The 13,024-nt window shown below is 50.9% G+C and overlaps 1 protein-coding gene across 4 annotated transcripts in view; it reads right to left on the bottom strand.

Annotated features, from left to right (window-relative positions):
• Positions 1 to 13,024, bottom strand: part of LOC144612007 (natural resistance-associated macrophage protein 2-like) — an 89,389-nt gene that overhangs the window by 58,556 nt on the left and 17,809 nt on the right. For 3 of the 4 annotated variants that reach the window (XR_013549604.1, XM_078431433.1, XM_078431432.1), the window contains exon 2: positions 4,247 to 4,330. Coding sequence is in view for 3 of the 4 variants with exons in the window: in XM_078431433.1 (XP_078287559.1) it covers positions 4,247 to 4,280 (34 nt within the window). In the remaining variant the exon portion in view is untranslated. Of the gene's footprint in view, positions 1 to 4,246; positions 4,331 to 8,445; positions 8,561 to 13,024 lie in introns of those variants that run through there. The other variant, XM_078431435.1, reaches the window with a different exon arrangement.

Raw genomic sequence — 13,024 nt, 5'->3', positions numbered from 1 at the left:
CAGAACCAGGGGCCACAGTTTAAGAATAAGGGGTAGGCCATTTAGAACAGAGATGAGGAAAAACTGTTTCAGTCAGAGAGTTGTGAATCTGTGGAATTCTCTGCCTCTGAAGGCAGTGGAGGCCAATTCTCTAAATGCATTCAAGAGAGAGCTAGATAGAGCTCTTAAGGATAGCGGAGTCAGGGGGTATGGGGAGAAGGCAGGAACGGGGTACTGATTGAGAATGATCAGCCATGATCACATTGAATGGCGGTGCTGGCTCGAAGGGCTGAATGGCCTACTCCTGCACCTATTGTCTATTGATTTCACAGGGAAGAAAGTGGTTTGGAGAAACATATTTACCCAAATGATAGACAATAGGTGCAGGAGGAGGCCATTCGGCCCCTCGAGCCAGCACCGCCATTCAATGTGATCATGGCTGATCATTCTCAATCAGTACCCAGTTCCTGCCTTCTCCTCATACCCCCTGACTCCGCTATCTTTAAGAGCTTTATCTAGCTCTCCCTGATTTCCCAGAAAAGGTTGGCACGGCAAAGTCATTTTAGGCAGTTCTCCCAACTTTAAATCAGTCGAATCCACAGGGGCAGGGGGAAGATAATCTTTTTTTTTTTTAAACTGCTGCGGAGGACATGGCAGCATCCCCACAGACGCTGCCGTGACCGCTGAGTTACTCCGGCACGTTGCAGTTTTTTAAACATTTGTGAACCTGCACGGGTCTAACAGTGATATGGATGCTTTGATTCAGAACTGGCTTACTGATAGAAGACAAGAGGGTTGTGGTGGAAGGACAATATTCCGGCTGGAGGTCTGTGACCAGCGAGTACAAATACTAGAGGGATCATAGCGTTACCGTGAAGGGGGGAAAGTTTAAAAGGGGATATGCAGGGAACGGTCTCTTTCCCCCACGCACACAAATACACACAATGGAACGCGCTGCCAGGGGTGGTAACGGAGGCGGATACGATAGTGGCATTTAAGAGCCTTTTGGATAGGCAAAGGGATAGGTAACAGGGAGTGGAGGGATATGGATCATGTGCAGGCAGATAAGAGTTTTCACGATTGGCGCAGACATTGTCAAGTTAAGTCAAGTTTATTTGTCACATACACATACACGATGTGCAGTGAAATGAATGTGGCAATGCCTGCGGTTTGTGCACAAAAAAGAATTAGTTACAGCATATAAATAAAGTTAATAAGTTACTATAGTGTAGACAAAAATTTAGTCTCTGGAGTTATAAAAGTTCACAGTCCTGATGGCCTGTGGGAAGAAACTCCGTCTCATCCTCTCCGTTTTCACAGCGTGACAGCGGAGGCGTTTGCCTGACCGTAGCATCTGGAACAGACCGTTACTGGGGTGGCAGGGTCATGATCTTGCTTGCTCTGGATCTGCACCTCCTGATGTATAGGTCCTGCAGGGGGACGAGTGTAGTTCCCATGGGCCTGTTCTTGTGCTGTACAGCTCTCTGTCTGCTCCAAGAAGGCTTTCAGAACATTGGCCTTCACAAGTCAGGGTATTGAGTGTAGAGGTTGGGATATTATGTTACAGTTGTGCAACACGTTGCAGAGGGCACATTTGGAGTATTGCACTTCTCCCTGCAACCGCAGGAGATGCAACACCTGTCCCTTTACCTCCCCCCTCAACTCCATCCAAGGACCCAAACAGTCTTTCCAGGTGAGACAGGGGTTCACCTGCACCTCCTCCAACCTCATCTATTGCATCCGCTGCTCTAGATGTCAACTTCTTTACATCGGCGAAACCAAACTCAGGCTCGGCGATTGCTTCGCTCAACACCTTCGCTCAGTCCGCCTTAACCAACCTGATCTCCCGGTGGCCGAGCACTTCAACTCCCCCTCCCACTCCCAGTCTGACCTTTCTGTCATGGGCCTCCTCCAGTGCCACAGTGAGGCCCACCGGAAATTGGAGGAACAGCACCTCATATTTCGCTTGGGCAGCTTGCAGCCCAGCGGTATGAACATTGCCTTCTCCAACTTTAGATAGTTCCTCTGTCCCTCTCTTCCCCTCCCCAGTTCTCCCTCTATCTTCCTGTCTCCACCTATATCCTTCCTTTGTCCCGCCCCCCCTGACATCAGTATGAAGAAGGGTCTCGACCCGAAACGTCACCCATTCCTTCTCTCCTGAGATGCTGCCTGACCTGCTGAGTTACTCCAGCATTTTGTGAATAAATACCTTCGATTTGTACCAGCATCTGCAGTTATTTTCTTGCACTATTTGGAGTATTGCGTTCAGTTTTGGTCGCCATGCCATCGGAAGGATGTCATTAAGGTGGAAGGAGTACAGAGAAGGTTTACGAGGATGTTGCCCGGACTAGAGGGCCTGAGCTATAGGGAGAGGCTGGGCAGGCTAGGACTTGATTCCTTGGAGCGCAGGAGGCCAAGGGGTGATCTTATACAAGTGTATAAAATCACGACAAAAATAGATAAGGGGAATACGAGTCTCCTACCCAGACTAGGGGGAATCAAGAATGATAGCACATTGGTTTAAGGCGAAAGATTTAATAGGACTCTGTTCTACGAAACGCCTTAGGGTGTTGTCATTCAGTGTTTATGACACAGTTTCATAGTTGGTCAGAGTTAGATTATAGCTCTTCGGGCTCTTTGCTCTTAGGGCTAACATAATCAGGGGGTATGGGGAGAGGGCAGGAACGGGGTACTGATTTTGGATGATCAGCCATGATCATATTGAATGGCGGTGCTGGCTCGAAGGGCCGAATGGCCAACTGCTGCACCTAGTTTCTATGTTTCTATGCATGTCTTGCCCTTGCTGAGCTTTGCAAAATGAGTCAACTTCCAATTGACCGAGTTACATTCCAATCTGCCATTCCTTTCCTCACTTCCCCGGGTTGATATGGGTCACAGAGGCATGGAGCCACGCAGCATGGCAACGGGCCCTTCGGCCCAACTCATCCATACCGACCAAGATGCCCCATCTCAGCTAGTGCCATCAGCCCGCATTTACCAATACCCCCCTAAACTTTTCCCATCCATGTACCCGTCTTTTAAAATGTTGGGCCCAAACCTCTCCTGCATTGGTGCAGCACCCTCTCCTCCCCTCTCCTCCCCTCCCCTCCCCTCTCCTCCCCTCTCCTCTCCCCCTCCCCTCCCTCTCCTCCCCCCCCCTCCATCCCCCTCCATCCCCCTCAACCCCCCTTATCCTCCCCCCTCCCCCCCCCTCCCTCCCTAGGAGATAGATTTAAACCTTAGAATGTGAATAATTAAAAAAACATAACACCGATTTCAATGAAACTTCTTCCATTAGCACCAAAGGGACGACGGTGAGTAAGGTGGCCCTAAAATTGTTGCGCTATCGCGTACCGTTTTGGCTGTAGTTCAGGAACAAACAAACAAACGTGTTTTAGTGTATAGATATATTGTGCCCACGTCAGCTACTTCCTCTGGCAGCTCGTTCCATACACCCACCACCCTCCGTGTGAAAAGGAAACCCCTCCGGTTCCTACAAAATCTTTGCCCTCTCACCTGAACATTTGTGCCCTCTAGTTGTCGATTGGCCCCCCAATGCAAAAAAGACTGTATTCACAAACAGCAATGAGCCAGCACCAAACCCTGAGGCGCATCACTAGTCATAGGCCTCCAAAAATAACCATTCACCATGAGAAGGGTCTCGACCCGAAACGTCACCCATTCGTTCTCTCTCTCGAGATGCTGCCTGACCTGCTCAGTTACTCCAGCACTCTGTGAAACGTCACCTATCCATGTTCCCCAGAGATGCTGCCTGACCCGCTGAGTTACTCCAGCACTTTGTGAAACGTCACCTATCCATGTTCTCCACAGATGCTGCCTGACCCGCTGAGTTACTCCAGCACTCATGGAAACGTCACCTATCCATGTTCTCCACAGATGCTGCCTGACCCGCTGAGTTACTCCAGCACTCTGTGAAACGTCACCTATCCATGTTCTCCACAGATGCTGCCTGACCTGCTGAGTTACTCCAGCACTCTGTGAAACGTCACCCATTCCTTCTCTCCAGAGATGCTGCCTGACCCGCTGAGTTACTCCAGCACTCTGTGAAACGTCACCTATCCATGTTCTCCACAGATGCTGCCTGACCCGCTGAGTTACTCCAGCATTCTGTGAAACGTCACCTATCCATGTTCTCCACAGATGCTGCCTGACCCGCTGAGTTACTCCAGCATTTTGTGTCTACCTTCCACCATCACCTTGTGGCACGATGATTAGGATATTTGCAGAATACAAGCACTGTCTTTACCTGTGTTCTCTGTGGTTTCCTGTTCGGGGGCCATGGTGAATGGAATGAGTCCACACTCAAAGTTCTCCGCTGAAGCCACGTTCCCTGCACAGATACCAAGAAAAAGATAAGATTATGAAAAAGGAGGACAAAACGCACTACTGTCGGCAAGACTGACACAGCAGAAACAGAATAAGCCAGCTGATCTGGAAATGAAATGGTAAAAAAGTTTTGCAATGTTTCAGCGCGGTTCCAAGGTTGCCACACGCCAGCCCATGGTCATGACGCACGGAGACAGGGCCCTTCGGCCCAACTTGTCTCTGCGTGCCAACATGCCCCACCAAACACTAATCTTGTGCAGAGGGATGTTGGAGTCCAAGCCCCAGTCACTACAGGGGCCATTAAAGTCACCCACTACGACATCACGCTGCAGCTGGTCAGGACATTGGTTCAGTGACACTCGGGACATGGTCAGCTGATGGAGGCCTTTAGTTGCAAGGAGAAATTGGACGGCTGGGATTGTTCACACTGGAACTTAAGAGGGCAAGTAGCGACCTTAGAGGTTTATAAAAATGCTAGACCAAGTGGACCAGTTGGGCCCAAACCTCTCCTGCATTGCTGCAGTACCGTCTCCTCCCCCCTCCCACCCCCCCCCTCCCCCTCCCTTCCCCCATCCCCTTCACCCCCCCCCCCCACCCTTCACCCCTCCCCCCTACCCTCCACCCCTACCCTCCACCCCTACCCCAAAGAGACGACGGTGAGTAAGGTGGGCCTAAAATTGTCGCGCTATCGTGTACCGTTTTGGCTGTAGTTCAGGAACAAACAAACAAACAAACGAGAGTTTTAGTATATGGATGAGGGGGTGGATAAATAGGGGAGTCTACAATGCGGAGACACAAGTTTAGTATAGAGGGGAGATATTTTAAGGATGTCCGAGGGGCAACATTCTCCACACAGAGGGAGGTGGGTAAACGTTATCCCACCTTCTCATCCTATACATTGCAGACTAGGGGCAACTTACAAAGGTCAAGTCACCTACAAACCCGCACGTCTTTGGGATGTGGGAGGAAACCGGAGCACCCGGAGGAAACCCACGCGGGTCACGGGGAGAACGTGCAAACTCCACAGACAGCACCCGGGGTGTGGATCGAACCATGGTCTTCTCGTGCTGTGAGGCAGCAGCTCTACCACTGTGCCACTGCTGTTATTGTAGCACACAGTATTGTATGTCCACCATTTAGAATTTGGATTTCAGTCCTGCACCTCCTCCAACCTCATCTATTGTATTCGCTGCTCTAGATGTCAACTTCTTTACATCGGCAAAACCAAACGCAGGCTCGGCAATCGTTTCGCTCAACACCTTCGCTCAGTCCGCCTTAACCAACCTGATCTCCCGGTGGCTCAGCACTTCAACTCCCCCTCCCAGTCTGACCTTTCTGTCATGGGCCTCCTCCAGTGCCATAGTGAGGCCCACCGCAAATTGGAGGAACAGCACCTCATATTTCGCTTGGGCAGCTTCCAGCCCAGTGGTATGAACATTGACTTCTCCAACTTTAGATAGTTCCTCTGTCCCTCTCTTCCCCTCCCCCTTCCCAGATCTCCCTCTATCTTCCTGTCTCCCCCATATCCTTCCTTTGTCCCGCCCCCCCTGACATCAGTCCGAAGAAGGGTCTCGACCCGAAACGTCACCCATTCCTTCTCTCCTGAAATGCTGCCTGACCTGCTGAGTTACTCAACCATTTTGTGAAATAAATACCGTCGATTTGTACCAGCATCTGCAGTTATTTTCTTACACTCTTTAATAAAGCATAATATATGCCGCTTCATTCACCTTTAAAATCTCACACGATTAATTTTTTCTTGAAAAGCAACATATCAAAGCCCTTTAAACTACATTTGAAAACCTCCACTCTTATCACAGACTCATAATGTCATACTCCAGAGATGCTGCCTGACCCGCCGAGTTACTCCAGCTATTTGTGTCTGTCTTCATGTCATACAGAGGGATCATTTTATTTTCATTTTAAATTGCTATTTGTTTGAGGTGCAGTGTAGATGTTTGAACGATTTCAAAACTTAAATCTGATGTCCGTTTCATCAAATTGAGAAAGCACCTTGCAGCCAGCAATTGCAAGAAACAAAAATGGTCAAGTCAACGATTGGCATGATTGCACAGTGGTAGAGCTACTGCCTCACAGCGCCAGAGACCCGTGTTCGATCCTGACCACGGGTGCTGTCTGTACTCACGCTCTCCCTGTGAGTTTTCCCCGGGCGTTCCGGTTTCCTCCCACACTCCAAAGACGTGCGGTTTTGTAGGTCAATTGGTTTCGGTAAAGATTGTAAATTGTTCCCAGTGTGTGCAGGATAGTGTTGGTGTGCGGGGATCGCTGGTCGGTGCCGACCAGCGGCGCTGCATCTCTAAACTAAACTAAAGTCGATTATTCTGAGCGTCATCTTACAGTTCCCAGCCATCGCTCACCCTGGTTTTAGATATATTTAACATGTCGTTCGCTAAATGACAAAATTCGGCAATTCATCGTCAAAAATGCACTTATAAAAGAGGGTCTCTGTGCCTTGGGATTAGTTCATATCTCACCGAACTCAGAAATGCGCAGAAGGGGCTGGCTGGGCCGGCCAAAAGATACAAGCTGTTGCAATGAGATCTAATTTGCTATTGATAGTAACTCAATGGAAAGCTTCTGTAACGGTCACACGGCAGGGCCTCTCCCTATCGAAGAGTGCCCCACATCACTTAGAAACATAGAAATATGAGGTGCTGTTCCTCCAATTTCCGGTGGGCCCCACTATGGCACTGGAGGAGGCCCATGACAGAAAGGTCAGACTGGGAATGGGAGGAGGAGTTGAAGTGCTCAGCCACCGGGAGATCAGTTTGGCCAATGCGGACCGAGCGCAGGTGTTGAGCGAAGCGATCGCCTGGGCAGCTTGCAGCCCAGCGGTATGAACATCGACTTCTCCAACTTTAGATAGTTCCTCTGTCCCTCTCTTCCCCTCCCCCTTCCCAGATCTCCCTCTATCTTCCTGTCTCCACCTATATCCTTCCTTTGTCCCGCCCCCCTGACATCAGTCTGAAGAAGGGTCTCGACCCGAAACGTCACCCATTCCTTCTCTCCTGAGATGCTGCCTGACCTGCTGAGTTACTCCAGCATTTTGTGAATAAATACCTTCGATTTGTACCAGCATCTGCAGCTATTTTCTTATACAGCCATACGAAGTGAAAAGCAACAAGACACACAGCCACATAAGATAAAATTTAACATAACCATCCATCACAGTGGATTCCACATTCCTCACGGTGATGGAAGGTAATAAAATTCAAGCATCTTCCCCTTTGTTCTGATCAATGATCAGCCATGATCACATTGAATGGTGGTGCTAGCTCGAAGGGCCGAATGGCCTCCTCCTGCACCTATTGTCTATAGTTCCAGAATGCTACCTGGATTAGAGGGCTTTAGGTACAAGGAGAGGTTGGATAGACTTCGATTGTTTGGAGGTTGAGGGAAGACTTGAGAGAAGTATATAAAATGATGAGAGTCATAGATAGCGTAGACAGTCAGAACCTTTGTCCCAGGATGCAAATGTCCAAGATTAGACATTTCCAACGGGCGGCACAGAGGCATAGCTGTAGAACTACTGTTTCCACGCTTTTATCTCTAAACTAAACTCGATGATTAGGACTGTGGTACGACACGTTCGGAATGCAGCTGAATTTCTTCCCGAGAAGTCAGCTGCTAACTGCATTTAAAAAGCAGCTTTTGGAAAAAGACTAGACCAAGTGTAGGGCCCAAACCTCTCCTGCATTCGTGCAGCACCCTCTCCTCCCCCCCTCCCTTTTCCCCCTCACTCCATCCCCCTCCTTATCCTCCCCCCACTCCATCCCCCACAATCCCCTTATCCTCCCTCCCTCGGAGATAGATTTAAACTTTAAAATGTGAATAACTTTTAAAATATAACACCATTTCAATGAAACTTCTTCCATTAGCACCAAAGGGACGACGGTGAGTAAGGTGGGCCTAAAATTGTCACGCTATCGTGTACCGTTTTGGCTGTAGTTCAGGAACAAACAAACAAACAAACAAACAAACAAACAGAGTTTTAGTATATAGATGGCTCCACTGAATCGACTACCCCCTGGGCTGAGATTCATCTAACTTCCAACAAACAGATTTAATTGAGGCAGTTTAAAGAGTAAAAATACTTACAGAGTCTTTTGCAATTCACACTTTATAGCTTACTGTTGAAAGCAAAGCTGCAGGGACAGGAAGGGTCACAATACTTCCAGCCAAAGCCAGCAACCTTCGTTTAGTCACAAGACCAGCCTGGCTGTCTCAGTTCATTCACCAATTGGTGGCAGGGGATTTGGAGGCAGGTCAACCCCTCCTCCAGTATCCATACACGACCCACACAAGAATCCTTCACCCATTTTCATTTGAACTGGAAATGGCCTTGTGCAGTGAATGTTGTCACATTTGTTAAGCAGAATTAATCAGGACGACTGTGTGTGTGTGCACACAAATCAGGGATAAAGCTAAAAGCAAACCCAGACTCAACAACAGCTAATCCTCATCTGACCCAGGCCATGATACCTTACTTGATATCAAACCAAAATATGCAATCGGTAGGGGTGCCAACTATCTCACTCCCAAATAAGGGACAAAAGGTGACGTCACCGCCCCGCGCCCCACGTGACCTCACCCAGCCAGTGGCCACATGCTCCCGTTCCACCAATGGTGGCCGCCCGTGCCGGGAGGCGGGTTGCTATGCAACCTCCGTCAGGCGGCGCCCGGGCCTACACTGTCCGGACCTACAGCAGCCATCGGGGCCTACACTGTCCGGACCTACAGCGGCCCTCGGGGCCTACAGCGCCCCCCCCCCCCGGGGCCTAATACGGGACAAGGGCGGTCCCGTACGGGACAAACCAATTTAGCCCAAAATACGGGATGTCGCTGCTAATACGGGACAGTTGGCAACCCTAGCAGTTGGGTCCTGTTAAGTTCAGAGAATGCTTGCAGGAAAATGGGATTAGGAGGCAGAGATCAGCCATGATTGAATGGCGGAGTGGACTCGATGGCCTAATTCTACTCCTATAACTTGTGTACGTGAACATACACGGTCCGTGTTCAAAGGTTAAAGTCACGCATTTATGGTGCTTAGACACATCCAGTATTTCAGACAGGCCTGCAATCAAATGGTCATCACAGCTCCTTTTTCCTCCACAACTACCTTCAGGTAGATCACAAGATCTTAAGTGATTGGAGTGAATTAGGCCATTCGGCCCATCAGGTCTGCTCTGCCCATTAATCATGGTTGATCTATCTCTCCCTCCCAACCCGATTCTCCTGCCTTCTCCCCATAACCTCTGACACCCGTACTAATCAAGAACCTATCTATCTCTTCCTTAAATATATCCACTGACTTGGCCTCCACAGCCTTCTGTGGCAAAGAGTTCCACAGATTCACCACCCTCTGACTAAAGAAACTCCTCATCTCCTTCCAAAAAGAACGTCCTTTAATTCTGAGGCTGTGACCTCTAGTCCTAGACTCTCCCACTAGTGGAAACATCCTCTCCACATCCAAGCCTTTCACTATTCTGTGCCTTTTGATGAGGTTTCTCCCCCCCCCACCCATTCTTCTGAACTTCTAAAAAGGGTACATGGATGGGAAAGGATTAGTGATACGGGCCAAACATGGGCACATAGGACTAGCTTAGATGGGGCATCTTGGTTGGCATGGGCCGAAGGGCCCGTTTCCGTACGGTATGACCCCCATGGCCCTCATTAATGTCACTGTCAGGTACTTAACCTCCTGGGATACGAATAAGCTATGTGGCTTGCAGTATTCCATTTACCTAGCAACACTGGTTTCTCTGGGAGATAGTAGCCTCCAGGAACCCTGTGACTCAGGCAGCAGCAGTTAATCTTACTGCTATGATTGAAGCCACTTTATGGAACAATAAGTCTAAACCACAAGTCTATACACATGCTTCCAACAGAACAAGTGCAAGCATGATTCACATTTTTATAGCACCTCAAATGTAGAAAAAGCATACTAAGGCTGTTCGGGTGGCACGGTGGCACAGCGGTAGAGCTACTGCCTCACAGCGCCAGAGACCCGGGTTCCATCCTGACCATGGGCGCCGTCTGTACGGAGTTTGTACGTTCTCCCCGTGACCTGCGTGGATTTTCCCCGAGATCCTCGGTTTCCTCTCACACTCCAAAGACGTGCAGGTTTGTAGGTTAATTGGCTTGGCATAAATGTAAAATTGTCCCTGGTGTGTGTTGACGTGCGGGGATCGCTGGTCGGTGCGGACTCGGTGGGCCAGTTTCCAGGGCTGTATCTCGAAAACTGAACTCAAAGAACTGAACTAAATGGAACCTAATCAAACATTGGCCACAAAAGGAGATTAGACGCCACGTGATTCAGTGAGTTGTACTCTTGCTTCCAAGACAGAGCTACCGAGTACAGAATAAAGTGAATTAGATTTATCGTTTAGAAGTTGAGTCATAGAGTCGTACAGCATAGAAACACGCCCTTTGTCCCACTGCATCGACACTGAGCGTCATACCCATCTGTACTAATCCCACATGCCTGCATTAACTCTATATCCCTCTCTGCCCAATTAATTCAAACACCTGTCCAGGTGCCTTCTAAACGTTCTAAAAGCAAGGGTGTCAGGGGTTATGGGGAGAAGGCAGGAGAATGGGGTTGGGAGGGGAGAGATGGATCAGCCATGATTGAATGGCGGAGTGGACTCGACGGGGCCGAATGGCCTAATTCTGCACCTGGAACTTATGCCCCAGCCTCCACCAACTCCTCTGGCAGCTCATACAATACAATACAATATATCTTTATTGTCATTGTACAGGGAGGGGTACAACGAGATTGGGAATGCGCCTCCCGTACGATGCAATAAATTAATTAGCTAGTCAGTATTAATTTAAACAACCCAATGAAACAAATTGTAACAGTTTTAAAACAGAATAAAGTGCAAGTAGGTCTGTGCCGGTTCACTGTGCGATGTGACCATCCGGCTCAGCAGGACCGGTTCATAGCAGCTATGGCCCTGGGGATGAAGCTGTTCCTGAGTCTGGAGGTGCGGGCGTAGAAGGCCTTGTATCGTCTGCCCGATGGAAGGAGTTCGAACAGACTGTTGCAGGGGTGTGAGGAGTCTTTGTGGATGCTGGTGGCTTTTCTGAGGCATCGTGTGCTGTAGATGCCCTCCAAGGCTGGTAGCTGTGTTCCGATGGTCCTCTGAGCTCCATGGACTACCCGCTGAAGAGCTTTCCTCTCTACTACATGCAGCTGAGGTACCACACAGGGATGCCATGTGTTAGGATGCTCTCTATGGTGCAGCGGTAGAAGGTCGTCAGCAGCTGTTGGGGTAGACCAGACTTTTCAGTGTTCTTAGGTAGAACAGTCGTTGCTGTGCCTTCTTGACCAGCGCAGCAGTGTTATTGGACCATGTTAGGTCCTCCGAAATGTGAGTGCCCAGAAACTTGAAGATGGACACTCTCTCCACACTGTCCCCGTTGATAGAGATCGGGGCGTATTCCCCGTTATGTGACCTGAGGAAGTTGATGATCAGCTCCTTGGTCTTGGTGGTATTTAGGGACAGGTTGCTATCAGAGCACCAGTCTCATTCCCACCAACTGCCCTTTGTGTGAACAATTTACTCCTTCAATCCCCATTAATGCTCAAGGCACAAACATGGACAACGGTGTCAACAAAAAAATGAGCTAAGGCAGGATGGAATGAAGTGGTGTTACACGTAGGAGTACACAATCTGGGTGATGGCTTGGACATGGAATTCAAAGCTTATTTGGGGATTAAGTATGAGAGCAAGGTGGAAAGAGTCTGGTTTAGTTCGAGATCGTTGCCAAGGAAAAGAAACGAGCCAGTGTCCTCGGAATGGGAAATGGGAGAAATAGTAGAGACTGGACCAAGTGGACCCGTTGGGCCCAAACCTCTCCTGCATTGGTGCAGCACCCTCTCCTCCACCCTCCTCACTCCCCTCCCTCCTTCCCTCACCCTCCTCCCTACCTCTGCTCACCCCCTCCCACCTCCGCTCACCCCCTCCCGTCCCCTCACCCCCTCCCTCACCCCCCTCCCCTCACCCCCTCCCCTCACCCCCTCCCCTCACCCCCTCCCCTCACCCCTCCCCTCCCCTCACCTCACCCCCCCACCTCCCTCACCCACACCCCCCCTCCCCTCCTCCCCTCACCTCACCCCCCCCCTCCCCTCCACCCCTCACCCCACCCCCACCCCACCCCCACCCCCTCACCCCCCCCCCCCTCCCCTCACCCCCCCCCCCCCCACCCCTCCCCTCACCCCCCTCCCCACCCCTCCCCTCACCCCCTCCCCTCACCCCCCCTCACCCCCCTCACCCCCTCCCCTCACCCCCACCCTCACCCCCTACCCCCCCCCTACCCTACCCCCCCCCCTACCTCCCCCCCTCCCCTACCTCCCCTCCCTACCCCCCTCCCCTACCTCCCCTACCTCCCCTCCCCTCACCCCCCTCCCCCACTCCTCCCTCCCTACCTCCCCTCACTCCCTACCTCCCCTCACCCCCTCCCTTCCTACCTCCCCTCACCCCCTCCCTTCACTCCCCCCCCACACCCCTCCCTCCCTCCTCCCCTCACCCCCTCCCCTCACCCCCTCCCTCCTCCCTCCTCCCCTCCCCTCACCCCCTCCCTCCTCCCCTCCCCCCCCTCCCCCCCCTCCCCCCCTCCCCCCCTCCCCCCCTCCCCCTCCCCCCCCTCCCCCTCCCCCCCTCCCCCTCCC

Source organism: Rhinoraja longicauda, chromosome 42 (assembly GCF_053455715.1).
Source record: "Rhinoraja longicauda isolate Sanriku21f chromosome 42, sRhiLon1.1, whole genome shotgun sequence".
Taxonomy (NCBI): domain Eukaryota; kingdom Metazoa; phylum Chordata; class Chondrichthyes; order Rajiformes; family Arhynchobatidae; genus Rhinoraja; species Rhinoraja longicauda.
This window is presented reverse-complemented; position numbering and strand designations above follow the sequence as displayed.